The sequence below is a fragment of the Podarcis liolepis genome (assembly GCF_965112155.1).
Source record: "Podarcis liolepis genome assembly, chromosome: 6".
Lineage (NCBI taxonomy): Eukaryota > Metazoa > Chordata > Lepidosauria > Squamata > Lacertidae > Podarcis > Podarcis liolepis.
In genome coordinates this window covers 13,187,477-13,213,379 of record NC_139559.1, presented here as the reverse complement: position 1 = coordinate 13,213,379, position 25,903 = coordinate 13,187,477, and the positions used below count along the sequence as shown (strand labels likewise).

The 25,903-nt window shown below is 45.9% G+C and overlaps 3 protein-coding genes and 1 long non-coding RNA gene across 7 annotated transcripts in view; 3 read left to right on the top strand and 1 right to left on the bottom strand.

Annotated features, from left to right (window-relative positions):
• Positions 1 to 19: 19 nt before the first annotated feature.
• Positions 20 to 14,309, bottom strand: FAM217B (family with sequence similarity 217 member B). Of its 4 annotated transcripts, XM_083507556.1 has the most exons (6): positions 13,756 to 14,309; positions 10,123 to 10,234; positions 9,928 to 10,013; positions 2,002 to 5,708; positions 520 to 578; positions 20 to 207 (listed from the first exon to the last, which is right to left on the bottom strand). In XM_083507556.1, the coding sequence occupies exons 1-4, from the start codon at positions 13,854 to 13,856 to the stop codon at positions 4,517 to 4,519; spliced, it is 1,491 nt and encodes a 496-aa protein (XP_083363682.1). In that variant the 5' UTR covers positions 13,857 to 14,309; the 3' UTR covers positions 20 to 207; positions 520 to 578; positions 2,002 to 4,516. The 4 variants fall into 4 exon arrangements, with proteins under 4 accessions (XP_083363682.1, XP_083363680.1, XP_083363681.1 ...); XM_083507554.1 differs by having other exon boundaries at positions 20 to 578; XM_083507555.1 differs by lacking the exon at positions 520 to 578.
• Positions 14,310 to 15,348: 1,039 nt separating this feature from the next.
• Positions 15,349 to 25,903, top strand: part of CDH26 (cadherin 26) — a 55,946-nt gene continuing 45,391 nt past the window's right edge. Inside the window, exon 1 of the mRNA XM_083507366.1 lies at positions 15,349 to 15,437. Coding sequence (XP_083363492.1) covers positions 15,414 to 15,437 — 24 coding nt within the window. The 5' untranslated portion in view covers positions 15,349 to 15,413. The remainder of the gene's footprint in view (positions 15,438 to 25,903) is intronic.
• Positions 18,204 to 19,701, top strand: PPP1R3D (protein phosphatase 1 regulatory subunit 3D; the record flags this gene model as incomplete). The annotated part of the gene is made up of 1 exon (XM_083507696.1): positions 18,204 to 19,701. The coding sequence occupies one exon, from the start codon at positions 18,204 to 18,206 to the stop codon at positions 19,182 to 19,184; it is 981 nt and encodes a 326-aa protein (XP_083363822.1). The 3' UTR covers positions 19,185 to 19,701.
• Positions 21,136 to 25,665, top strand: LOC310708935. The gene is made up of 2 exons (XR_014527232.1): positions 21,136 to 22,190; positions 22,469 to 25,665. It is a non-coding gene; the product is annotated as an uncharacterized lncRNA (long non-coding RNA).

The following is a 25,903-nucleotide window of genomic DNA, read 5'->3' as shown; positions in this document are numbered from 1 at the left end:
GAAGACAGATCCCAAAGCCTTGCGCAAAGTAAGTTTATTTGATTTTGTTTTTTGACAGAAAAAGCTGATATTTATTCAATCTGACCAGAGCATGCTTGAGGATACAGGGGCGGGGGAATGATATTTGTAACAATATCATATGAGCTTCAGACGATAACACAGATGAGTGATACAGTTCAAGGCTAGGTCTGACTTGGAAGAAAACACCTGCAAAGTTCATAAATAAATAAATACACCAATCAGTTTTCAGCCATTCCTGAGAACGTGGCATCTTACAATGGAAGTACAACAAATAAATCCTGTTTCATTACTTATTTTAAGGACATTTGAATGTGACTCATTTCCATGCTTTCAGATCTTAGAAAGTTATGGTCAAAAGCACCAGAGCAGGGGAGAACGAATACATAATTCAGTATCATTGTACAAATTCAACCAATAAAATGGTTTAAGTATGCACACAACTTGCTTTTTAAACTTCCAATTAAATCACACTTGAAGATAAACTGAAGGTATACATACACATTTATTAACAATGTCTTCTGCTGAAGAACATTCTGTGGAAGAGGTCAGGACATTTTCTTTTTTAAAAAAATAGTATTTATTGATTTTTTCCAATCAAACCAAATTATATATTCCAAATTATACAAATTATCCAATAATCAAACAAATTCCAATGTTATACCTAATTATAAATTATTATTATTTTTTAGCTAACTTCCCATACTTTGAGATCGGAAGGAATCCTAATCATCTCATATTTCTACTGCATTTCAAAATATTACAATAATTCCCTTAATACATTCTGATGTCAATCCTTCATTATTTTCAACAGTCTCTGCTTTCATTCTGCAAGTAAGTTTAAGTCCAAATAAAATGTTTCTGTGTGGATTTTATGTCTTTACTCTTCTTCTTTATAGTCCAAATCTGTAGTCCGAGATTCCCCCCTGTAAATTCACATCCTCTCTTCACAAACTGGTGTTTCTGCCGTATCAGTCCAGGAGCCTTCCACTGCAGGTAGCTGCCATATTGACAAACAGTCCAGATAAAATCAAATCATGGTGTCTGTGCAGTGTTGTTCCTTAACCAGCTGCTATTCAAACATTAGCTTTTCCCGGGGAGGGGGGGGGGTTACCAAGTAAACTGGAAGTACAGTGGTGCCCCGCAAAACGAATGCCTCGCAAGACGGAAAACTCGCTAGACGAAAGAGTTTTCCGTTTTGGAGGTGCTTCGCAAAACGAATTTCCTATGGGCTTTGCAAGACGACAATATCTTGCGAGTTCCTGCTGGTCCCCCCCCCTTTTTCTAAGCCGCTATGATGCTTATCAGCTGATCCGATCAGCAGATAAGCCGCTAAAAGCCGCTAATCCGCTAATCCGTCAATGGGCTTGCTTCGCAAGATGAAAAAACCGCTAGACGAAGAGAATCACAGAACGGATTCTTTTCGTCTTGTGAGGCACCACTGTATAAGTATCGAGAAGTAAAATGTTAGAGGTTTCCCCCTACCCCATAGCAATATAATTTGATTCAGCTAGCTGATCAGTCCGCTTTCGGTTTCACTCATAGCAGGACGTTTTCAACTGCCTCACCATAACCTTATTCTGCTTTCCAGATCCCCATGTGTGTTCTGATGCATAACACAGAGATTGCATGTGCATGGGTCCTCCCCATTCAATCCAGAGGAAGGTGGTGCTTTGCAGGCATGAAATGATGCCTCTACAGCCCTGGTCTTCCACTGAAGCAAATGCAGTAGCCCTTGAGGACCAGAGAGCTCCATGTGTTCACCAGTCTCCTGAGACCATGGTTTAACTATACTGTGGCCATTTTAAATGTGACGTAACACATGGTTCTGAATCAGTACTTCCCTGAATTGGATTAATCATGCTCCTATCCCCTTAAAACCTGGGGAAAAAGCCTGGCCATCTGTTGGAAGCACTGTAGGCATTCAACTCTGGCCTTTCCAAAACAGCTGTACAGCAAAGTATTGCCTTTGGTAAGCTTTACCTGTTTTAAGGAGATTAAAAGATATTTTGGGTGCTTTGGAGTATACCAAGCAAAGAGAGGACTAGAAATACAAGTCAATGAATGCTTTGAGGAGCAAACTAAGCACCGGGATAAGTGGAGGGCTGTTTCCAAAAATCTTAGTGGCGCCTCCATTACTAGTTCTGCATAACCTGTTGCAGAACTTACACGTCGCACTTTGCTGTCTTTCTCCTCTCCTATTCCATGCCTTCAGCTGTCAATGGCACTTGGCAACAAAATGTAGAACATCATGACATCCCAATTTGAGTTAAGTTCTACTACATATTATGGAGGGAGAGAACCTGATTCATGGTGATCATTTGTAGCAGCAGCTGCATGCTTACTATGAAGTCTTGCTCAGACCTGAAGATGTGATCATACAGTCTTTGTGCCACATTGGAAGTACAGCTCAAGCTCCTGCCCACAGATTTGGTGCATGGTGGGAGAAGGGAGGAGTTATGTTGTACAAGCAGAAATCCTTTCACAGACTAAGCAGTTTAGTTTTATACGACCCAGAGCATCAAAGGATTGGGCTTCTCTTGTGACTGTAATGCTTTTGTGCATGAAGCTGCTGCTGCTATGTCAAACATCAGCTATGCTGATCCTTATTCAAATTATGTGCAAAATCATCAAGATCTTTCACTTCCAAGTATACACTTAGCTTTGCTGGAAGGACCCTTAGAATCCTAACATTTTCAGCTCCCAACCCAGAGTGGAAAATGGTCAGCCATCACCGAGGCTGAGGAAAATTATGGAGCTCAGAGATGTTTTGACTTTGCATAGATAAAGCTTGCTGGCTCAGTTTTAAGCCGACAAAGACTTTGGAAGGAAAACACTGCCACAAACACAATGGCAGGAACTGCAAACTAGCTGCTAAACACGGCAAAAGGCTTGATCGGGTTCTCGTTTGCTTGTTCCAGGATTACGCAGGAGCAAATCCTTCAAAGACAAATGAAATAAATAATTTGTGTTTTCGAAAATAACCAACCCTTTGACTAAAGACCAACAGAAAACCCTTTGCTGTAGTGAAAATACTTTCTGCTGGTATAAGACCAAAGGTGATGAACTCTTGGAATGTGCGGCTTGAGCAATCTAGCCATGAATATTCCTATGAGGAAGCCAGACTTCCTCCACAAACTACTAAGAGTAAATCAGTGTCAACCTCACAATAAAGCTCTAGTGCATATGGCAACACATGCTTTTGTCATTAGGAGCGAAGGTCCTGCCATCCACCTTGCTGTGCGTTCCTAGTCCAGGGAAATTCTACCCCAACATCTTTGGGATACTTGGATAGTGTGTTCCAGATTCATTATCTGGCTTATGATCTACCCTTACCATGTAAACGCTTATCCTATTTGAGCAGGGTCTATTTAGCTAGGTCTCCCACAGACCTGTCTATATTCCTTTCATTCATGCCTCCTCAGTCTGATCAGCTGACAAATCTTCAATGGCGCCTTCTCTTCACCCTGCCATGCAACTTCCCCCGTGGCTCTATCGTAGGAACATATGAAGATGCCTCATCTTGAGTTGGGTCATTGGTCTATCTAGGTCAGTACTGTCTACTCTGACTGGCAGTGGCTCTCCAGGGTTTCAGGCAGGAGTCTCCCAGCCCTACCTGGAGATGTTGTGGATTGAACGAGGGACCTTCTGCATGCAAAGTAGATGCTCTACCACTCAGCTGTGGCCTGACAGTCATGGTACAGATATTCATCACCCCCGAGGTTCTTCTCATATGACTGTCCCCAAAACGATGCATTCCCATTCCATTTGAAGCTTCCCTGATTAAAGCAAATAAATCTCTGTTTCTCCAAATGTCGCAAGTCTGCAGTATCATTTTAAACGGGAGAAATTCCCGTGGGTTTTCTGCATGTATTGGTGCTTATAAATGCATCCCTGTGTGGCAAAATCGAGATGCAATTATGGCAATGGCAAGCTTATTTGGAAACAAGCAGGTGTTGTTTTTAATATCTGATGTTTTATAATTTGTTGGAAGCCACCAAGAGTGGCTGGGGCAGCCCAGTCAGATGGGCAGGATAAGAATAATAAATTGCTGGTACTGTTGTTGTTTCCCACCTCACAACAGCATTTTCTTGTAAAAAACAACAACTGAGAAAACTTAGCTCAACAGGAAGGAAAAGGGTTATTGCCTGGCCACTTCAGAACCAGATATTTCAAATCAGTGTAGGAACAAGATGGGGTGGGCTTTGAGCAGCTTTTTATGGGTGTACCCTGAAAAGCAAGACCCTTTCCCCACTGGCCCCTGCAGTGGGAGTCACCACTAGGGACGGGGCACTTAGCTTCCTGGATTGTGTTGACTGGGGAGGAGTGAACCAGACCTCTGACACCAAGTCCAATCACAACGCATGGCAAGGGAATCAGGGAGGAGCCTATTTCTTCCTTCTCCACAGCACTTGAACTGCTATTCCAGCTCTTTGCCACACAGAAAGGATTGCCAAGCCCCACAGCAACAAGAACAGCAAACTCTGCTACTGCAGCGTTATTTAAATTTACATGGCGTTTGCTTTGTGCCATTTGCCTTTAGCTTCTTATCCGCTGAAACTTTTTTGGCAGGAACGTAATTACCAGCATTCCCATTCTTTTTAGGATTTGGGCAGGCGTGGGCTGGCAGCCCCTTGAGAGGGACAGTTGAACCATGGAAGGAAGAGGGTTGCTTGGGTGGCCGGATGTTGCCAGCTCCCTGGATCATAGAGCTACTCTCAGAAGGATGCTTGCTGACCAACGGCTGCTTGGCAGTAGGCCGCTTTTTGGTTTCGCCTCGTGCTTCACAAGGCCGCCTGGGGCGAGCTGAGAAGCCACACGTCGCTTCAGCCGTTCTCAACTGACCTTCATGGGGAACAACCTGGCTGGGTCCTTCGCCATGCAACTCTCTTCTGTGACCCTGCTGGCCGGAGAGGACTCTTGGAAAACCTTCGTGGACAGTCAGTTGTTTCTGCGGAAAAGGACTGTGCAATGGTTTGTTTTTGCCAGGGCTTTTTAAGGTCCGGAGGGAACCGGGAGCAGTCTGAGGCCTCGTCTTGGCGGCCTTCCCTTTCTCAGCCTGTATCGTCTGCATCTGCAGCCATTCCAGCTCCAAAAGCCGGTCAACGTACTTCTCAAGCGTCCCTGACGGCTCTGGCCGAGTTTCTGATTTGCATTCCGTGTTGACAAATGCCACCAGCCCTTTCAAGTCCCAGGTGTTGAAAGGGGGAGGCAGGAAGTCCGGGTAATAGTAATCGGGCTGCTTGAATTTTGTGTCAAAGAGGTGTTCAAAGCACAGAGGGTCAATCTCCTCCGCTCGCAGGTTGAGCTCCGGCGGGGTGCAAGGCGAAGGGGGAATGGGGATTCTCTCCGAGTCGGAAAGGTCACTGGCGCTGTCCTGATCAGAATCGTCTTTCATAATCCGCATGGATTCGAAGTCAAGAAACATTGCGTCAGCAGAGACGCTTTGATATCCAGGGCCATAGGGGTCTGCTTCAGCTGAATGCCCTCCAGAGTTTCTCTCTAAATTGCCTTTTTGCTTGCAACAAAAACTCTGAGTCAGCCCATCTTCTGCGCCGCTGGAATCACTCCAGGAAGCATCCTTAAACACAGAAGGGATTTTGCTCCATCCAGCCTCGTAATACTTTCTGACCAGAGGTTCCTTTTTTAACCTTGGTGCTTTGTATGAAGAAGTGCAAACATTTGTTGTTCTAGGAAAGAAAGGAAATAATATTTAGTCTTTTTTGTTTTTTAAAAAGTCATTGCCACAAACGTATGATTGCAAACCAAGCACAAAAGGAGAAAAGACAAAATGTACAAAGACATAAAGATGGTGATATGAACGAGCTAGTTATAAAAATGTTCTATAAAGCAGAGATAGGGAAGCTGCAAGCCTCCAGATGTTCTTCCCATCACTACCAGCCATCATAGCTAACAATAAGGGATGATGGGTATGATTTGTAGTTCAGCCACATCTGGAGAGTCACAGGTTCTCCATACCTCTTATCAATCATCTTAATGGCATTTCGTATTGGGTGGTCTTTATTAAAAGGCATTGGAATGGTCTGTAAAAGATTGCTTCTATTTCCCGCCCGGTTGCCACTGTAAACAGCGCTACTGTTTAGACAGCCTATTTACCCACATCGAGGTAGAAAACTGCTTGAATATCTGTAAACCCCGATAGAGCAGTATGAAAACCTGATGTGAGAGCTTTATACAGTAGAAAGCATGAAAGGAGACAGGAGATACTTCCTTTGAATTTTGGACACGTATACCAAAAATGAACACTCTGGTATATCTGCCATCTGAAGCAGCAGGGGAAGCAAAATCTCATAAATGTTTTCATAAAGGCAGGATATTAAAGGCTCACCCTGATAAAGTGATACCAGTCCAGGCACGGAGTATTCTACACTCTTCCTACATCTGATAAGAAATCATCTGCAAAAATCTTAAATTTACAAGGCAATCCGATACTCAGAAGTAAGCCTCATTAAATTCCCCGGTAAGTGGGTTTAGGATGGAGCCAAAGTGATGTCCTTCAGATCATAGAATTGTAGAGTTGGAAGGGACCCTGTGAGTCATCTAGTCCTCCACCTCACTGCAATGCAGGAATCCTGAAGTAGGACTTACTGAAATTCCCTCGTCTGCACAGCTCATATGGTTGCCAAACTGTCCCTTGCCTCAACTGGCCTACTTACCTGTAAAACAGGGATGGGAAACATATGGCCCTCCAGATGTTGGTCCACAACTCCCATAATCCCTGGCCATTTATCATGCATTGGCTAGGGCTGAATGGAGTTGAAGTCCATCATAATCTTGGGCAGAACGTATTGTCAAACATATTGCTCTGCTTTCCTTTGGACCACATCAGAGAGGCAGAGAGGAGGGTCTTATCTTCTGGGCAGCCCAGGACCTCCATACGCACTCCATACCCAGGCTTCTGCCCCGGGGAGGTCACCTTGGGGCTGATAACACCCCTGCAGACTTCACCCCTTGACTTCACCCCTGCAGACACACTCCATTGTCTCTCAAGACAGACAGATGACAACGACGACAACAACAGCAGCAACAACCTAACGGTATGATCCTAAGCATGTTGGCTCAATATTAAGTCCCACTGAGTTACATGGAACTTATGCCCAAGGAAGTGTGCATGGACTTGCAGCTTTTTCTGTTTAACCCCACAGCCACCCCCTCGTTGGGAAATAACTCATACAGAGACGCGGATATTAGGTTCATGTTATTGGGCAAATTTGGCCACAATTTTATTAAATTAAATTACAGAATATGAGCGGTATTGGCTTAGGCATTGATTGGACCCGACTATATCTGACTCAGATATACGCAGGTGGGGCTGTGGGTTAAACCACAGAGCCTAAGACTTGCCGATCAGAAGGTCAGCGGTTCGAATTGCTGTGACAGGGTGAGCTCCCATTGCTTGGTCCCGGCTCCTGCCAACCTAGCAGTTCGAAAGCACAAAGTGCAAGTAGATAAATAGGTACCACTCCGGCAGGAAGGTAAATGGCGTTTCCGTGCACTGCTCTGGTTCGCCAGAAGCGGCTTAGTCATCCTGGCCACATGACCCAGAAGCTGTCTACAGACAAACACCGGCTCCCTCGGCCAATAAAGCGAGATGAGCGCTGCAACCCCAGAGTCGGTCACAACTGGACCTAATGGTCAGGGGTCCCTTTACCTTTTTATATCTGACTCCTGCCCAGTGTGCAAGAAGTCCGGTAAGGGTAAACCACCGGTAGGGTAGACCATTGTTGATGCAAACCAACTCAAGCTCCCCCTGGTGTTCCCATCGGGGTCGTGTCAAGGCTCTAGCCCCCAACCGGGCTTCGGACAAGATCAACACCCCTGGATTCCTTTAATGGAATATCCTTAAGCATGGAGGGGCAGGTGATGGCCACACCTCCCCTCCCCCACATCAGTCCTCTGGCTCGTTCCTCAGTTTAAACGCCCCCGGCCACGCCCCCCGGCCAGCGGATTGGCTGGCCAGGCTCTGACAGGGCCAGGATTCCCGGGCAAAGGGGGACAAAGTCCCCCGCCCCTGGTGAGGAGGGGGTGACCACGCTGTCCACCACAACTGCTCCCCACTGGGAAGTGGAGCGGATTTACTCAACTTCTGTTTACTTCTGTTACTTACTTTAACTTAAACGTAAACTTACTTAACTTAAACTTTAACTTCTGTTTAACTTACTCAAGAAAACTGCTTCTAATCTGTTTGCAACACAGCTCAACATCTCAGTGGCGTAGCTAGGTGCTTGGGCTCCCGGGCCGACACATGCTGCCATTTTGGGCAGCACGGAGCCTGCAGGTGCCCAAGCCACCGAGTCACTTCCAGGAGAGGCGCATGGCTCAGGCACCTGCAGGCCCCACGGTAAGTGCCGCCCCCATCTATGCCTCTGCAACATCTTTCTGTTCAGCTGAGTTTAACCAGACTGCAGCATATTAAACAATATTTCTAATGATTTACATCTTTTTATAAACAGTATGGCTAATGCATGTTAATTTGGATCTAAAATTAAATGCTAGCAATTATATTAAAGAAGGAAAAGCAGATGCGAAGGAAACCGATGAACACTTCTTATTCGTTCTGGGCAAAGCCCATTGCTGAAATCAACGCCATTCAATACGTTTCAGCTAAGCTGCATGTTTGCAATTGTGAACATGTGCGTTGTCTGGATATGGGTTCCAAAAAAACTTCCTGTTTCAGGAGCTTGTCTAGTTAGCATAAACATTGAATAAGAAGAAAACCTGCACCTGGCAACTTTTGACCATGTGACGAAATAAAATGAATGCTTTAAGATAAACAGGAAAAATAAAGGTGGCATGAAAAGGTGGCCTTTTCAAATATAGATCTAGCCCACAGCTGCTGTGTATTGTGGTTATGGGGATAAAAATCAATGATTTAAAAAAAATAATAATTTAAAAATCGGATTTTTTTTTTAATTTAAATCGGATTTTATTGATTTAAATCAGATTTTTTTATTTAAATCGGATTTTTAAAATAAAATGCTTTTGGAGGAAAAATCTTTCTAAAGATAGTTTTCTATTTAAGTTACATTATAGTCCAAAGGCTATTCATCAGGAAATAAGGATTTGTTTTAAGTTTTTCATGTGCGCTAAAACTCAGTCTAAGTTTTGTTTTTATTTAAATCGTTTAACCACATCAGTTAACAAACATGGATACATATGCTATAATGTTGTTTTAGTTAAATTGTTTAAATTGTTATTAAGCTAATGATTATTTTTCTCCTTCCAATAAAGTACAGCAGAAAAGTTGACAATAATTTCATAATTACCTGCCTTTGTATTTCTAATAGTGTAACCAAATCAGTAATTTTTTATATAACTTTAAAAACTACTCTGAAAATTTATTATTCCAAATATGAAACCTTCATCTGGTTACAAATATTAAGATTATACCAGCAAGTATGAACCTTTCTGTAAAAAAATGATTTAAATCAAGTCTTACTGACTAGTGATTTAAATCATGATTTAAATCAAATCCACCCTGATTGTGGCGCTCTTCCCCAAGCTCAAAGCTTGTATTACACATACCAATGTGATCCAGATTTTCTGTTCTTTAATAACTTCTTCCCCAACACTCCATGCTTCAGTTCCTTTGCCCTTCCCTGCAAACCAACCCACCAACCTAAGGCCACTTACAATTGTTTTTATCTGACACAAGTTCATCCGCACATCAAGCTCCCAGCATTGATCATCCATAAGTGGCAAAAGGTGAACAAAAATCACCAGCATATTGCCCAACCAGTCGGTAGTTTGGAATAAACATTCATGTCCTATTCCCAGAACTTTTCAAAACTTGACCATGCCAACGGTTGTGTTTCTACCTACGCAGTCTTCATTCATGCATGCAATGGGCTTGTATACCACATATATACACTGCCAAGAGAACTTTACCTGTTTTGTTGGAGATTTTCACAAAGCTGGGTTTTTTCTTTGTAGTGAAGAGTTGACTGCTTGTGTTCTGTTGCATGACAGGAAGTCTAAGAAAAATCGAGTAATGTATAGTTATAACTCCAGTAGGAAAACCAGAGAATATGTCTCCCCCCCCCCCAAAAAAAAATTGCTGCCGTGAAGCGTAAGACACTTTACCTTTTCAGTAGCGGCTGAAATATTTTTGCCAAGTCTGCTGGGAGAAGGTCTTATATGTGGTGGCGATTTCTTGATTTCCTTGGCACTTGATTGGCTCTTTCCTCCACTGGAACTAGTAATGATTAAAAAGAGGACTATTTTCAAAAGGGATTTTTTTTTTAAAAAAAAGAAGAATTTTTTTTTTCTGTTTGCAGACATTTCTAACCCATTATAGAAATCTCTTCTAATTCTCCTGCAGTTGTTATTCCTGTGTGATTACTCCTATGAAATTTTAAATGTGCCATTTCCATTAGCTGAAATCTGTTACTGCATCTGTTTTACTTAAGTGTGTGTTTGGGGCATGGACATTTATTGGACATTACCCATAGAAGAATGGCAAAGACTTCTAAACTTGTGATTTCTAACAGCAATTTTTAAAAAATGAAATACTTTTTTAGATTAGAAGGAAAGATAACTATTTTTACATTTTAGAACCCTAGAACTTAGACTTTCCAGGTTGGCAGATACTGGCATCTACCTTACAATCAATTTAAAAAATAAAATAAAATTTGAACCACCTGTGTTATGTTGTATCTGGTATGATTTATAAAGTTTCTGGGCCCATACTCTCAGATGGTACCTATGCCTTTAACTAAAGATGTGGTCCACTCCAGATGTTGTTAAACTACAACTCCCATAATCTCTGACCACAGGTTATCCCCACTGGGCCTGATGGGAGTTGGAATTCAACAAAATCTGAAGGACCACAGCTTCCCCATCCCTGATTTAACTTCTCCAAGGCACCAAATGAGGACTCAGTCCAGGCTTCCTCAACCTCCGCCCTCCATATGTTTTGAGACTACAACTCCCATCATCCCTGACCACTGGTCCTGCTAGCTAGGGATCATGGGAGTTGTAGGCCAAAAACATCTGTAGGGCCAAGGTTGAGGAAGCCTGGTCAAGAGTTATCCTTCTACAACTTTCTCACAGCTCTTAGCCGTTCCTCCACTGCCTGGGTCTAAAAGGAGCGCCTGATTCTGTCTCGCTGGTTTGGAACACTGGAAATACAGGTGCCATCTCTGGGTTAGGACCTCTGAAGTCTCAGGAAGCACCTGAATGGTCTGTGGTTCAGCTCTCTGGTTTCTGCATTCTGGTTAGGAACTGTGTTGCCGCCTGCTCCCTACTTCCTTGGCTCTCTCTGTGCTGCAACCTTGCCAGCCATTCTGGGAGCCTGCTAATGTTTAGGCAAGAAACCAAGCAAATGGAGGGCAATCATCCATATTTCTGATAACCAGATGGGCTTCCTTGATCCAGCAACTACCCACAGGCCTCTCCCTGGCTTGTGACAATGTGCCACCCCCATATGCGGTCTCTGGCAATTGCTGTAAATCTAGGGACGACCTATCCTTTTTGCTTCTCTTGGCTCACTGGACTACGTTGCCAGCATATAAATGTGGGGGGAAAGGTGGTGGTGTTTAGACAGCCAGTGGAAACAGACTCCTTATTGTGTTAAGTACAGGTGTTAAGTACTTCCTCCACCATTCGATGCTGCCTGTGTTAAGAGACAAGGAAGAAAAGGGATTTTACAGGAGATGTTCAAGATGATATAGAGTTGGAAGGGACCCTGAGGATAATCCTGAAATGCGGGGATAGATACAGTTATCCCTTATGGGGCTCGAACCTGCAACCTTGGCATTATCAGCACTCTAACCAACTAATCTAATCCACGAGGAAGCAAATGCTGGTGTTCCAATAACACTACTAGCTATCGAGGCAGTGAATAACTATCATATGCCATACACTTCGCTATTGCTTGTGGGATGTGAGGATATTTGTACAACAATCAGAAATACGTGCTCTACACTCCCATCACCAAAACAAAACAAAAACCCGAGTAAATGGTATCTCTCCTAATTACAATTTGCATTAACTTGCACTTTAACGACAGGATACTAAAACGTGATGTCACAGGGTGCAAAATTCAATTACGGAATTCCCTGCCCAAAGACATTTTGATGGTCACTAGCTTAGAAGTGGCTTTAATATGAGATAAGAGAAATTCACAAAGGGTATGGCTATCAGTGACTGGTTTTCCCAGTAGTGATGTACGGAAGTGAGAGCTGGACCATAAAGAAGGCTGATCGCCGAAGAATTGATGCTTTTGAATTATGGTGCTGGAGGAGACCCTTGAGAGTCCCATTGACTGCAAGAAGATCAAACATATCCATTCTTAAGGAAATCAGCCCTGAGTGCTCACTGGAAGGACAGATCGTGAAGCTGAGGCTCCAATACTTTGGCCACCTCATGAGAAGAGAAGAAACCCTGGAAAAGACCCTGATGTTGGAAAAGATGGAGGGCACAAGGAGAAGGGGACGACAGAGGACGAGATGGTTGGACAGTGTTCTCGAAGCTACAAACATGAGTCTGACCAAACTGCGGGAGGCAGTGGAAGACAGGAGTGCCTGGCGTGCTCTGGTCCATGGGGTCACGAAGAGTCGGACACGACTAAACGACTAAACAACAACAATAATCAGTGACTATCTGCGAAGTTAAGTGCAGTATACTTAACATGAAGTATACTCCATGCAGTTAAGTATACTCCATGTTGACATGCAGTATGCTGGGGGAACAATCAATCCTGGAGGGCTGTTCCCTTCACATCCTTGTAGACTTCCTGGAGGCATCTACTCAGCCACTGTGGGACTGGATTAGACCCTTGGTCTGATCCAGCACAGCTGCTCTTCCCTACTTATATTCTTTTACTTTACTAGCCCTTTTGAGTCTTGAACCCTATATTGCAGTTTGCTACTTGAAATAAACGTTCCCATGCAGTTTGTGGTCTCAGGCTGAATTTAGAGCAGCTACGCACACAGAAAATGGCAGCAAGATTTAGGTCAGTATATATACCCTCCCCCACTCCTACACTTTGAAAAGAAGCCATGGAACAAAAACCGTCACACCAACGAAAGTTCACAACGCTGGTGGATTGAAAACAACCTGGGGTGAAGTAGCACCAACGGGCACCTGAGTATTTGAAAGCTAACAAGGTGTGATAGTGTCTTACCTGATTTATAAACCCGGGGCTTCACCCACCCCCTCAAAAAACACATTCACACACAATGTGAATGTGTCTACTCAGAAGTAAGTCCCATTATACTACATGAAACTTACTCCCAGGTATATTCGATTGCAGACTTTGCTATCTATATCCCTGTTCCAAAACAAGCATGGTACCTAAATAGCAACATACGCACGTTCAAGTGCGATGTCAGAATGATATCACATTTATTCTGAACTATAAGGGCATAATGCAGTGTATGTCTTATATATCGATCAGTTCATCTTGATACCTGCTTATATCCATGACATATTTTACATAAAGAAAAGGGGCCATATTTGAGCTTTTGCCACAGTATTGGTTTGCGACACAAGGAAAGCAAACTTGTAACAGCTATTTGCATAGATGTGGAACAATAAATTTAAAACGTTGTGTGTGTGTGGGGGGGGGGGGAGATGCATTCTAGCCTAGCTCTTTCCCTGAACTTCATCAACCAGCCTCCTATCTGCATATGCATCATTTCATTAAACAGCGACGCGTTTGCATGCGCAGAACCGACTGCTTCCAGAACGAGAAAAGAGGGGAGAGATCCTTACGTTACCATTCCTTTTCCTTCGAGGATCTCATGGACCGGAGCTTCGTTTTGCAGGCTCCCTGCGCGCAGCGGAAAGGGACACTCTCGGATGCCCGGTCCCATTATAGGCGAATGGCTGCTTTGGGGTTGTCGTTGCGGTTGCTTTTACATCGGCTGATGCGCGATCCTACACCTTGCAGAATCGGATCCTCTCTCCAGCATCCTTTGGTGCGCCCAAGGCAGAGCAAGGAAGCGAAGGGACGCGGGGTCTCTCTCTCTCCACTTCGCAGCCTCCGGTTGCTGCAGTAAACAAACCCCATGCATCCCTCCCAAGCGCTCTCTCCGTCTGTCTCTCCACGTGACTTCCCTTATCATATCAGTGAGATTTAATCAGCCTTCTCTCCCCGGCGGTATCAGAGTCCGCGGCGCGCGCGTGCACACACACACACATCAACCCGGACTTTGCACAAGAGGCAACTGCATTATTTATCTAGCCGCGTCTGCAGATCCTTGCAAAGCCGTCCACAGCCGGGATATGGAAGCAAAGCATCCCCCCCCTCCAAAAAAACCCCTCAGTGCTGGTTAGGTGGGCCATTGAAGTCGCAAGGCATTGTGGTCTCCCGGAGGGACTTCCCTGTGCGGAGGGAAGAGACCATCAATGACTGGAGGGATGCAAAAATCCTATCCTTGATTTATGATTATTTTGCGATCGTCTGGAAGGAGATGAGGTGGGAAAGGGTCTGAGACCTGGAGAGCCCCATCCCAAGGGAAGCGGGGTGAAAACGGCTTTGGAAAGGCAAATAATAATAATTTTAAAAAAATATTATTTATACCCCGCCCATCTGGCTGGACTTCCCCAGGCACTCTGGGCGGCTTCCAACAAAATATTAAAATGCAGTAATCCATCAAACATTAAAAGCTTCCCTAAACAGGGCTGCCTTCAGATGTCTCTGATTTATTATTATTATTAATTATGTATTAAATTTGTATACCACCCTATACACCACAGGTCTCCGAAAGCGTGATGGCATCAAGGCAGCCACAACTCTGGTTTCTGCTTGTGAGCCAAAAAAGAACTGCTTCCTTCTCATCCTGGAGCCTACCTGTAAATTGTTGGTAAAGCTTCAGGAGTATGAGTTGAGTGGGTGTGTCGGTGTTGCAGGAGCAGGGAACCCCCCCCCCCCAGGGGTGAAGATACACCTGCCTCCATGTGAACAGCAGTGTGCCAACCGAGAAACGGCACCACTGCATTTTAAGGTACAAATGTGAACATACCCTAAGAGTTATGGAGAGCTCAAAACCTTTCAGGCTCTTTTGAGACCTTTTAGGTAAAGGTAAAGGGACCCCTGACCATTAGGTCCAGTCGTGGCCGACTCTGGGGTTGCGGCACTCATCTCGTTTTACTGGCCGAGGGAGCCAAATAAAACCAAGAAGGTTTAAAAGGCTTTTTAGTAGAGGGAAAAATAAAGATATCCAGCTTCCGGGTCATGTGGCCAGCATGACTAAGCCGCTTCTGGCGAACCAGAGCAGCACTCGGAAATGCCATTTACCTTCCCGCCGGAGCGGTACCTATTTATCTACTTGCACTTTGACGTGCTTTTGAACTGCTAGGTTGGCAGGAGCTGGGACTGAGCAACGGGAGCTCACTCCGTTGCGGGGATTCGAACCACCGACCTTCTGATGCATTGCTCCAGTCCAAATTCTGTAATTGTTCGTATCATTTTTATGCTTCCTTTCTCCTCCACGGGCAGGGTGTCCATCCCTCTGAGTGAAGGACAGGCTTCCTCAGAGGTTTCTAAGCAGAGGTTGGGTGGCCATCTGTCATGGATGCATTATCTGAGATTCCTGTATTGCAGGAGGTTGGACTGGATTTGACCCTTGGGGTCCTCTCCAACTCTACAGGATGTAGTCCCAAGTCTGGTTTAAAAATGGGTCTTTTAGCGATGGCCAGGAACGGCCTTGAATATATCCACCCACACTTAGCATCTGGTCGGCTGACTGTAATGTCAGTTCCACCCTCCTCAGTCATTTTCTAGGGGGGGGGGGCACAACTATTCCACTCGTTTCCTTACTGAAAGATTAAGAAAGAACATATTTTGTTTTGGAAAAACTTGCTCCATGCCAAAGTGCCAGGCGACTCTTAACCATTATTAGGGGTATGTTGGGCCAAATAAAACCAAGAAGGTTAAAGGGCTTTTTAGTAGAGGGAAAAATAAAGATAGGTGTTATGTAGTGTAGTTTCACCCTGGGCCAACAGGGGGATACTGTATATAGTTTTCACTCAGGTCTGTAGATAGTTTTCACTCAGGTCCGCGGCAGTTATTTTAGGCGGGAACTCTGGGCTGTTGTGGTTACAATGTTGACAGCCGGCTCCCTATAAATACAGGCCGGCTGAGCTGTTCGCTCTCAGTTCTATTCCAGCTTACCTTAATAAAGAGCTACTTGAAGAAATCGCTGTGCCGGCTGCTATGTCAACCCACGACTTAACAATATCCACTTGGTGGCAGCAGCGAACCTAAACAAGAAGGGGGGGGGGAGGGTTGGTTTTCTTGTTAGGAACCGAGCGATTGCTTTTAAGAAATGAAATAATAATAATAATAATAATAATAATAATAATAATAATAATAATAATAATAAATAATAATAGCCACTGATACTACAATGTCAAAGGTAAACCAGGGAGAGTAGGCAACGCAAGTAGGAGGTTTTAGGGGTTAGCTGGCCGACGGTGCATTCCGAAGGATGTTTCCTGGTAAATAAGTCCGTTGAGCTAAATAGCGCACAGTCCTAGGCAAGGGCGCATAGGAGTCCAGTCCGAGGATGGGGCACGTGCGGCCCTACGGTTGCCCTTTGACTCCAATTCCCATCATCAGCCACGGCCAACGGCCAGGGATGATGGGGGTTGTAGTGCATGCAAATACCGAGAAGCTCCCATCCGCACCTAATCAAAGCACAAGACGGAGGTAGCGGCGATGGAGTTTCCCTTTCAGTTTTCTGGGCATTCGCGCCCCAGCAGAGAGACATGCACAACCACCTCCACAGGACCCTGGTCTCCGCATTTCGTTGCCACTGGCGCCACCCAAGACTTCCACGTTCTCATGCGTGAGAAAGGAGGGATTACTCTCGGGCGTGCTTGCTGGGGCTTGATGGGAGTGGTAGTCCAAAACGCCTTGCTTCCGTGCATCCTGATCTCACGACCCCAGGCTCGTGTTCTGTTTGCCGGCCAATGCCATTTTTGTTTTGCAAAATGTCCCTCTCCAGCTATTTCCCCTCCTTTGCTCCACCTTATTTTTCCCCTTTACGCTTCCTCTCTGTGCGGTGCATGCTTCACCCCACTATTCCCCGGGGTGCTTTTGCTTTCTTGCATTTTTGACTCCCATTCCCTCCCCGCCTCCCAGGGAGGAAGGGCAGGAGGAAGGGCACCGTCGGCTTCCCTCGCTGCTCGCGCGCAGCCGCGGGCCGATTCCCTGCGCGCACGCGGAGCCGCGGGGCGGGCACCCGGACGAGCGGCGTGGCCGCAGCAGCTGCCAATTGCAATGTCCGGGTGGGCCCTGGCGTCACAGAGGGCGTGCTCCCGCTTCACCCCGGTTGCAAAGCGGCCACATCTCTATCTTCCCCCCTTTTTTACGTCGGAATCAGCTGGGCGGCCGCAGGGAGCGACAAGATCCGCTAGCAACCGCCTGCCTGCCTGCGTCGCTTGGAGAGCAGCTCACTGGCCGTGCGCGCCTGCCTGGTGCGGAGCGAAAACCTGCCGACCCCCGTGCAATCCACGCCAGGGGCGCGCGGGGCCGGGGACAGCCAGCGCGCAGTTGGATGTGGGGTCCAGAGTCGCCAAACGCGGACTCCGCCTCCAGCCGGAGCCCCCATCCATCTTCCAGCAGCAACGCCGTCCCAGCCGACAGCCTCCAGGCTCCCATCGCTGGAGGAGGCGGCCTGCAGACTCCCTCCAGCTTGTCCGACAGCCTCGACTCCCTTTCCCCGAAGCCCAACAGCCTCCAAACCCCTTCCAGCCCAGGGAGCGCTCTGGGTTCCTCCAGTATCCAGAGCGACAGCCTCGATTCCCTGTCCTGCTACCCAGACAGTTTGGCATCTTTCAGCTTCCTGCAAGACAGCCTCAACCAGGGTGACAGCCTCGACTCTCTCAACCTCTACCGCAGCAGCCTCCGGCCTGTCTTCAGCCTCTGCGACAGCCTGGACACGTCCAGCATCCAGAGAGACAGCCTCCAGTCGGTGACTAGCGTTTGCGACAGCACCCAGGCCTCCAGCATCCAGTGCGACAGCCTCGACTCGCCCTGCAGCCTGTGCGACAGCCTTGAGACGCCTGTCACTCAGCATCATTGCCCTGGGTCCTTCAGCGTCTGAAGGCTTCCTATCACTAAGTGCCACCTCCCCAGAAGCCGCTAATTGCTCCTTAAAAAGCAACCACTGGGCCCTGCCGATCAGTGTGTCTCTCTGCCTGGAGCCTTCTCCATGTCTCGGCAGAAGCTGTCAGCAGGAGGGTCGCTGCCTGCTCAAGCCGCCCAGCCACCCGAGCACATGGCGCCAAGGGCCCCTCGGAGGACTCCCAGCTACCTCTCTGACCTCTACCAGAACATGCTGCAAGAAGAAGAGGCCCGGAACACAGAGAGGAGGCGATACCAGCATGGCGGCAGCACCACCAGTCTCCCAAGTGTCTCCATCTCCGAGGAGACGCAGCAGAAGCATCCTCAGAGCGCCGCGGTGCCAAGCTGCGACCCACACCTTAGGCCCATCATGCGCCGGCGGGCCCGGTCCTTGCCCAGCTCTCCGGAGAGGAGGAGGAGTATGATGGCTCCGTGCCGCGTCCCGGGGTGCAGCACCCGCCGGAACAAAGTCCGCTTTGCCGATGCACTGGGCTTGGATCTGGCCGAGGTGAAAGTGTTCCAGGTGGGGGAAGATCCCTCCATCCCTTTGCATGTTCTCTCCAGGCTGTCCATCAATTCCGACCTTTGCTGCAGCAGGCTGGACCTGGAGTTCACCATGCAGTGCCTGGTGCCTGACTTCCAGCAGCCTGCGGACTGCGAGGACTTCCACAGCCGCCTGCAGCGGCAGCTGGTGTGCCTTGAGAGGGTGACCAGCTCAGATCTGGGTCTGAACGGCACCGTCCAAGTGGTCAACCTGGCCTTTGAGAAGCAGGTGGCTGTGAGATACACCTTCAACCGTTGGAGGGGTCAGCACGAAGTCAGTGCCCAGTGGCACAGCAGCGTTCCTGGGAAGGAGGGGCAGGCCCAGGCGGATGTCTTCACTTTCTTCCTCCCCATGGCGCCGTTCCTCCTCCAGCTGAGCTCAGTGGTTGAGTTTGCAGTGCTGTACCGAGTCAATGGGCAGGAGTACTGGGATAACAACCGAGGGAAGAACTTCGCCCTCACCTGTCGGAGTCACGAACTCAAGATGCCCAGGGAATGCGAAGAGAGCTGGATTCACTTCATCTAAGCAAAGCGAGGAGATGGGAAGAGCTATTTGCAGTTCTCCGGCCCTGTCCCCCTTTGGCATTTCTCTCCTTCCAGAGGCACCAAAGAAACCCTTAGGAACGGCACAGATCTTTCGAAATAAAAGAGTAACAAGTGATCGGCACAAAAGCTATTTATAGAAGAGAGTTAAAAGGATAAAGGGCTATAGCCTACACTGAGTTGTAACCAAATGCTTAAATCACTGCGGAGAAGATGCTGTCGGGAGAGCCAAGCCAATTTCTTTTATTGCTTTGTATCAACTCTTGCAGCAGACTACGAAATATATATTAGGGTATTTTCAATCATACAAATTATTTTTTTTCACTTTTTGACACTGGCTATCATATTGCACTTCAGTCAATGCACTTTTGCACTTTTTTATTTTGTAAGTATTGCTCTTGATGCTTTACAGCAGAAAAATGTCTTCACTGGTCCAAGACACTGCAGGGTCTTGGCTGCAAAAGGGATGTTAATAAATACAACTGATGTTTAAATAGAAATATATTTTTACATTGTATTTTATAACGCACACCTGACAGTGTCCCCGTGTTAGGCATTTTTAGTTCCTAAAAAGGTTTATTTGGAAGAGGATCGCTTGTTGCGAAAGAAAGACAAACTGCGGTTTTGGTTTTGCTGGAAAATTCCTCTATTTTAAAGTCGGAACATATTTGTAGGAAGGAACAGCAGCCTATGCAGAGCTGCTTCTTTCCTTGCTTTCTTTATTTCGCAGAACAGTTTTGCACTTTTGTAATATATGCCATCTGAGGATAATGGAATGCTGATCAAATCCTTATCATGCAATATTGCTGGAATATAAGATATAGGAATGTGGTTCATCTATACAGCTTAAGACAGCCAATATTTGTAAAAGAGAAATAATGCTGAACTTTACAAAAGTAAAACATTCTCTGAAATGCTTAGATAAAACGCAGATAATGACATCGCAGTTGCTGATAAACCGCAGTTGAATATTAGGAATGTTTCGATTCAGGATATATGTATGCGCTTAGGCTGCAAGAGGCCTTGGGTTCAAATTCCAAACAAGCCATGGTGTTTCACTCTGGAATGCAGGATTATTCCCCCACCCTCCCCCCAAGAAAAATGGTCAGAGGGGTGGTTGATCTGGATCAGTAGGCATGGGGGGCACAGGAAGATTCTGCAGTCTGTCTGCTGCCATGCTAAGGTCTCAGTCCATCCCAGTGCCTCAAATGCTGCCCATTTGTGTAGTGGGAAACCTTACATTTGGGGGCAGAACTCTGTTGGGCTGTACATACATATAAAGCACGTGTCTTCCTCCAAAGAATCCTGGGAACCGTAGCTTGTTAAGGGCGCAGGGAACTGTAGCTCTGTGAAGGAGAAACTACAAATACTAGGCTTCTTTAAGGGAAAGCTGTGTGAATGGTGTTCAGTCCCATGGGTTCCTTTGGAAAGGTGCTGAGAGAGAACTTCTGTATGCGTTTCCAGTATGATTGAGGATGGAATCGCATGTTCATGTGCCATGTTTCTGCTACAGTTTATATACATGTGTGTTAGGGCGATTTCTGGCCCTGCCATAGGTTTAGGCACCTTTAGGTAAAGGTAAAGGTACCCCTGCCCATATGGGCCAGTCGTGTCTAGGGTTGCGCGCCCATCTCGCTCAAGAGGCCGGGAGCCAGCGCTGTCCGAAGACACTTCCGGGTCACGTGGCCAGCGTGACTAAGCCGCTTCTGGCGAACCAGAGCAGCACACGGAAACGCCATTTACCTTCCCGCTATAAAGCGGTACCTATTTATCTACTTGCACTTAGGGGTGCTTTCGAACTGCTAGGTGGGCAGGAGCTGGGACCGAACGACGGGAGCTCACCCCGCCGCGGGGATTCGAACCGCCGACCTTACGATCAGCAAGTCCTAGGCACTGAGGTTTTACCCACAGCGCCACCCGCGTCCCTTAGGCACCAATATGTGCTGTTAATAGCGAGCAACTTCGAGAAGCTTGCCATTACTAATGATGATGATTCAGATAGATCTGCACTTCTGTGCATGGTAGGACTAAACGTAGCCCTCAGCTGGAGGTGTGGCATGAACATATGAGCCCCAACACTGGAACATGTCATAAATCAAATATCTAATATTAACTAGGCCACACCTGAGTACAAATAATATCTAGGGAAACCAAAACCTCACTCCCCTATTTTGCCTTGTATTGTTGTATCTGTATGTGAAGCAGCATTATAGCAACATGGATAGCTCAGTCAGATCATGGCGCTGATAATGCCAAGGTTGCAGGTTTGAGCCCCTGTAAGGGGCAGTTGTATATTCTTACATTGCAGGGGGTTGGACTAGATCAGGGGTTTCCCAAACTTGGGTCTTCGGCTGCTTTTGGACTACAACTCCCATCATCTCTAGCTAGCGGGACCAGTGGTCAGGGATGATGGGAAGTGTAGTCCAAAAACAGCTGGAGACCCAGGTTTGGGTTGGACTCGATGATCATTATGGTCCCTTCCAACTCTCTTGATTCTGAATTGGCCACTTGGTCATTTATTTAGCAGTGTTTACACTGACTGGCTCGGGCTCTCCAGGGTTTTGGGCAGTCATTGTCCTAGCTGGGACCTTCTGCATGAAAAATGGGCTCTGCACTGAGTTTTGGAGCATGTTCACTTTGTTCCTACATGATGAAGGTCCTTGGTTTCAAGTTTCCTGTATTTTGGAATGGGCCTGGGCCTTGGGAAACCTGAGGGCAGCTATATGGGAGTGCATTCCCGGCATGCATAACCTGTGCCTCATGGAGGCTGGAAGAGATCCCAGAGACCCAGAGTAGAAACTCATCTCAGCTGTACATTTGCTTCCGTGCGGGAGGCTTTCTCAAGGGGCCATCTTTCAGATATCGGAGCTCCTTTGAAGGGTCTGGCTGGCATTAAAGGAGCATGGAGTAGTGGAAAATCTATTCCTTATTGGAGACTAAGCCAACAAGCACGTTCGTTTGTCTTGTTTATTAAGTAAGCAGTAAGCAGGTTGTGGAGATTTTAACCAAATCTAATGGAGTTTCCCTGTTGAGTTCGAAAGCACATCAAAGTGAAAGTAGATAAATAGGTACCGCTCCAGCGGGAAGGTAAACGGTGTTTCCGTGCGCTCTGGTTCGCCAGAAGTGGCTTAGTCATGCTGGCCACATGACCTGGAAGCTGTACGCCGGCTCCCTCAGCCAATAAAGCGAGATGAGTGCCGCAACCCCAGAGTCGGTCACGACTGGACCTAATGGTCAGGGGTCCCTTTACACCTTTACCTTAAGCAGGTTGTGGAGATTTTAACCAAATCTAATGGAGTTTCCCTCTTGAGTTCAGTAGAAGTTCAGCAAACTCACCATGTATGGGTCCTTATGCAAACATCATCCCTGTAGAGAAGAAGCTTGGGGGAAGCCTGAGGTTTACAGAAGTACTAAAATCTTTATGGAAAAAACCGACAGTGGGAGGGGAAACACAGACCACTGACAACTGAGCATCCTCTGTGAGCATAAAATGCTGACCAATAGTTGGTTTTTGAAACAAAAACAAAAAGTGTGGGATGAAGCAGAACGGAATGGAATAGATCATATCATAGAAGAGGACCTGGCTGGCTGGTGCCCTGACCTGGAGCAATCCACAGTGGAACATATTTTGTTGCAGGTTTCACCAGTACACCCCAAGTATGCAAAAAATATAACAAGATGTCCATATGGTATTGTGATTGCAAAAGGTTTTCTGCTTTAAGTGTTGGCTGTTGGGTATTTTTAAAAGCACGATTGCCTATCCAAGCTCTTGAAAGAGGGTTGTCACATTAGCAGGGAAGTTGTACTGTTGTAAGATCCAAACACATCTGCACACTGTGCTGTGCCTGTTGGCTGGATGATTGCTTACCGTGGGACTGCATGACCACAACACCAATCCTTGTGCCATTCCGTGCAACTCTATGCTGTGTTTGGGGAAGTTCGGTGACCTCGCAGCCTTTTTTGTTTTACTCCCTTTGTTATCAGAGCCTCAGAACATAGAAGGGCTGTCCAGGACCAAAGGAGTAAAGCAGGGCTGGTGCTGTAAATAAGAACATGCGGGTTACATTCCTGTATCATGTAGTCCAGAGTTTTGTTCCCTTCAGCCTAATGCCTCTGGAAGCTAAAACTCATAAGCATGGCATGAAGGTCATAGTTATCATCCCCTGTTGTTGTCTCCAGCACTTGGTACTCAAAAAGGAGTATATTGCTTCTGGGTGCAGTCCTTTCAATTAATAGCTCTCAACAAAATTGCACTTCTGTACTTTAAAAATAAAGATTGGTGCCTGACAGAGACCCTGGGGAAAATTAAGAAACTGGGGGACCACAGTTTGGTTTCCCTATGCCAACGAAGCTCACATGGTCTTGCAGACCTTTACAAAGATGTCTTTGGAAACTCCTAAATGCCAGGGTTCATCATGAAAAGGTGCGTTTGCATGCCATGCAAAAGGGAGGAAAAGTCACCTCAGGGTGATTTTTACTATGCAAAATATAAATTTGCATTTCTTCATTAGGAGCCTCTAGAAGTTTGTGCATGATTTCTGTGTGCTTTCTTTCTTAGGGAATAATTTCTTCTACCTGGTTAGGATGAAAGAGTTAACTGAGTAGCACAACTTCTAGGGCTTACAGAATATGGGGGAGACATTGCATTTTTCTCCCCACTGTGATGTGTAAATGGGGAAAGCAAGAGCAAAAACTTTACTGAACTACTTGATTATAAAGTTGCAATCCTAGGCACACTTACCTGAGAGTAAGTCCCATTACTCAACGGGACATGCTTCTGAGTTGACATCTATAGGATTGTGCTGTAAACGGCTTAGAAATGTACTTGCATATGTTACATCAGTTGCAACCCAGCATCTATTGAATATTCATCACGATTTATTTACACAAATTTAATAGGGAGGTTGTATAACATTGGCTGTTTCTGGAGCATTCTGTTTTGGGGTTTTTTTTGGGGGGGGCGCGCGTTTATATGACATTTTGACAAGTAGTTGTTATCCCACACTTCTCAGGGCATTGCTTTCCTTACTGCAAAAGATCTGATTTGGGGGAGGGGATTGGGTTTGTTGTGCAAAAGTGCCAGGTCACGTCTTATTGTGCCACCTGAATTTGCTAGTATACCACTGAATTGCACCAACAGCTTGGAAAGAAAAAGAACAAGGTGATTTGTGCAAATGTCTTCTGTTTGGGTGGCCACTGCCGTTTTCACAAATTAATTTTCCTGATACATGCTGAGCTCTATTTTATTTTATATAGGGCAGCAAAGGTGCATCAAGGAAAAGCATGGAAGACAAATATTCTCTGAGAAACAGGCATCTAAAGCAGTGCTAAAAAACCCATTGCAGCGTACGCTCTGCTAACTGCCTCTGTTAGGGGCTGAACCTCTGCCAAGTGGTGGCATATGTCACCCTAGTGTTAGTGGAGGCTTCGGACTGCATTAACACTGCCAGAATATGCTAAGCCAAGATTCTGTTTAAAGGTTAGGTCAGGTATTTTGCACTGGCTAAGGGGAGAGTGACACGAGAAATCTGGCTTAAGTCTGCAGGGAGAAGAATTTGCTCATGCAAAGTCCCATAATTAAGGCCTCTAATATGCAAGTCATACTATCAGATCCTATACTGCCAGTGCCTCTGGAGAAGTACAAATCAGTAAATCATTCTCATTAAGCCTTCAGTGTAACATTACAGACCATGTGGATAGGGGTGGCGAGTGATCATTTTCATTAGATGCGCAAAATAGCTTTTGTTGAAGTGTTACTGTGATATCCACACATTAGTCACCGTTTCCATCTTTTGTGGGTGCCAGAGCATCACACTCCCCCTTTCCCTTCTGCTAAAATGCTTCTCCTCTCCAGTTTCCAGATCAGCTGCATTCGTCCCACCTGGAAAGTTGAGACATCAAATCTGAATTCTGCATGAATTGGCCTTGCAGCTTTTACTTCCATCATGCAAAGCAAAGGCAGTTTTGTCATCTTTTGCATACAGTTCTCAGGGCAGTCAATATATTGGACTTGCATTGTCTTCTCTACCCATGTTAAGATTCGTGTTTCATTGATGATTTGTCATGTTTAAAAGCACTTTAAAAAAAGATGCTGTATTTACAATTATTTGTTCAGCAACTGAATGTCTTTTAGCACACAATATGTTTGAGATTCGGTTTTGGGAATGATATATACAAAAATTATTGCTGGATCGGATCCAGACTAGATCATACTTAAAATAGACCCTTTCAGCGGATCTACTCTAACTATGACTAAATCTGGATCCAAGTAACTTGAGAATTGTTAATACCTATAATACTGTACAAGAATAAAATTAATTGCAGGTTTAAACTTAAATGCACTAAGTCAACTATCTTTTTTAAAGAAAATCTTCTAGTATTCTTTCATGGCTATTACATATCATGTGTTAGGTTTAACCACTTTTGCAAAACATGCTTGTATTCGATTAAATGCATTTTTCAGAGTGGCATGTAATTCTTTGTGTTGCTTTCACTTGGCATACATGCTCATTATTGCTTTCATAGAGCGGAAATACAGAATGCCTTAACGCAGGACAGTCGCGGGTGAATTTTGAGGTATAAAATTTGAAAATCTACAATTAGGGCCTGTTGCTGCTGGTGGTTTTGCGTGCCAGCCCTGCCAAACCCTGCCCCCCTCCCTTGACCCCTCACCAACCCCTGCGCTTCACCAGTCCCCACCCT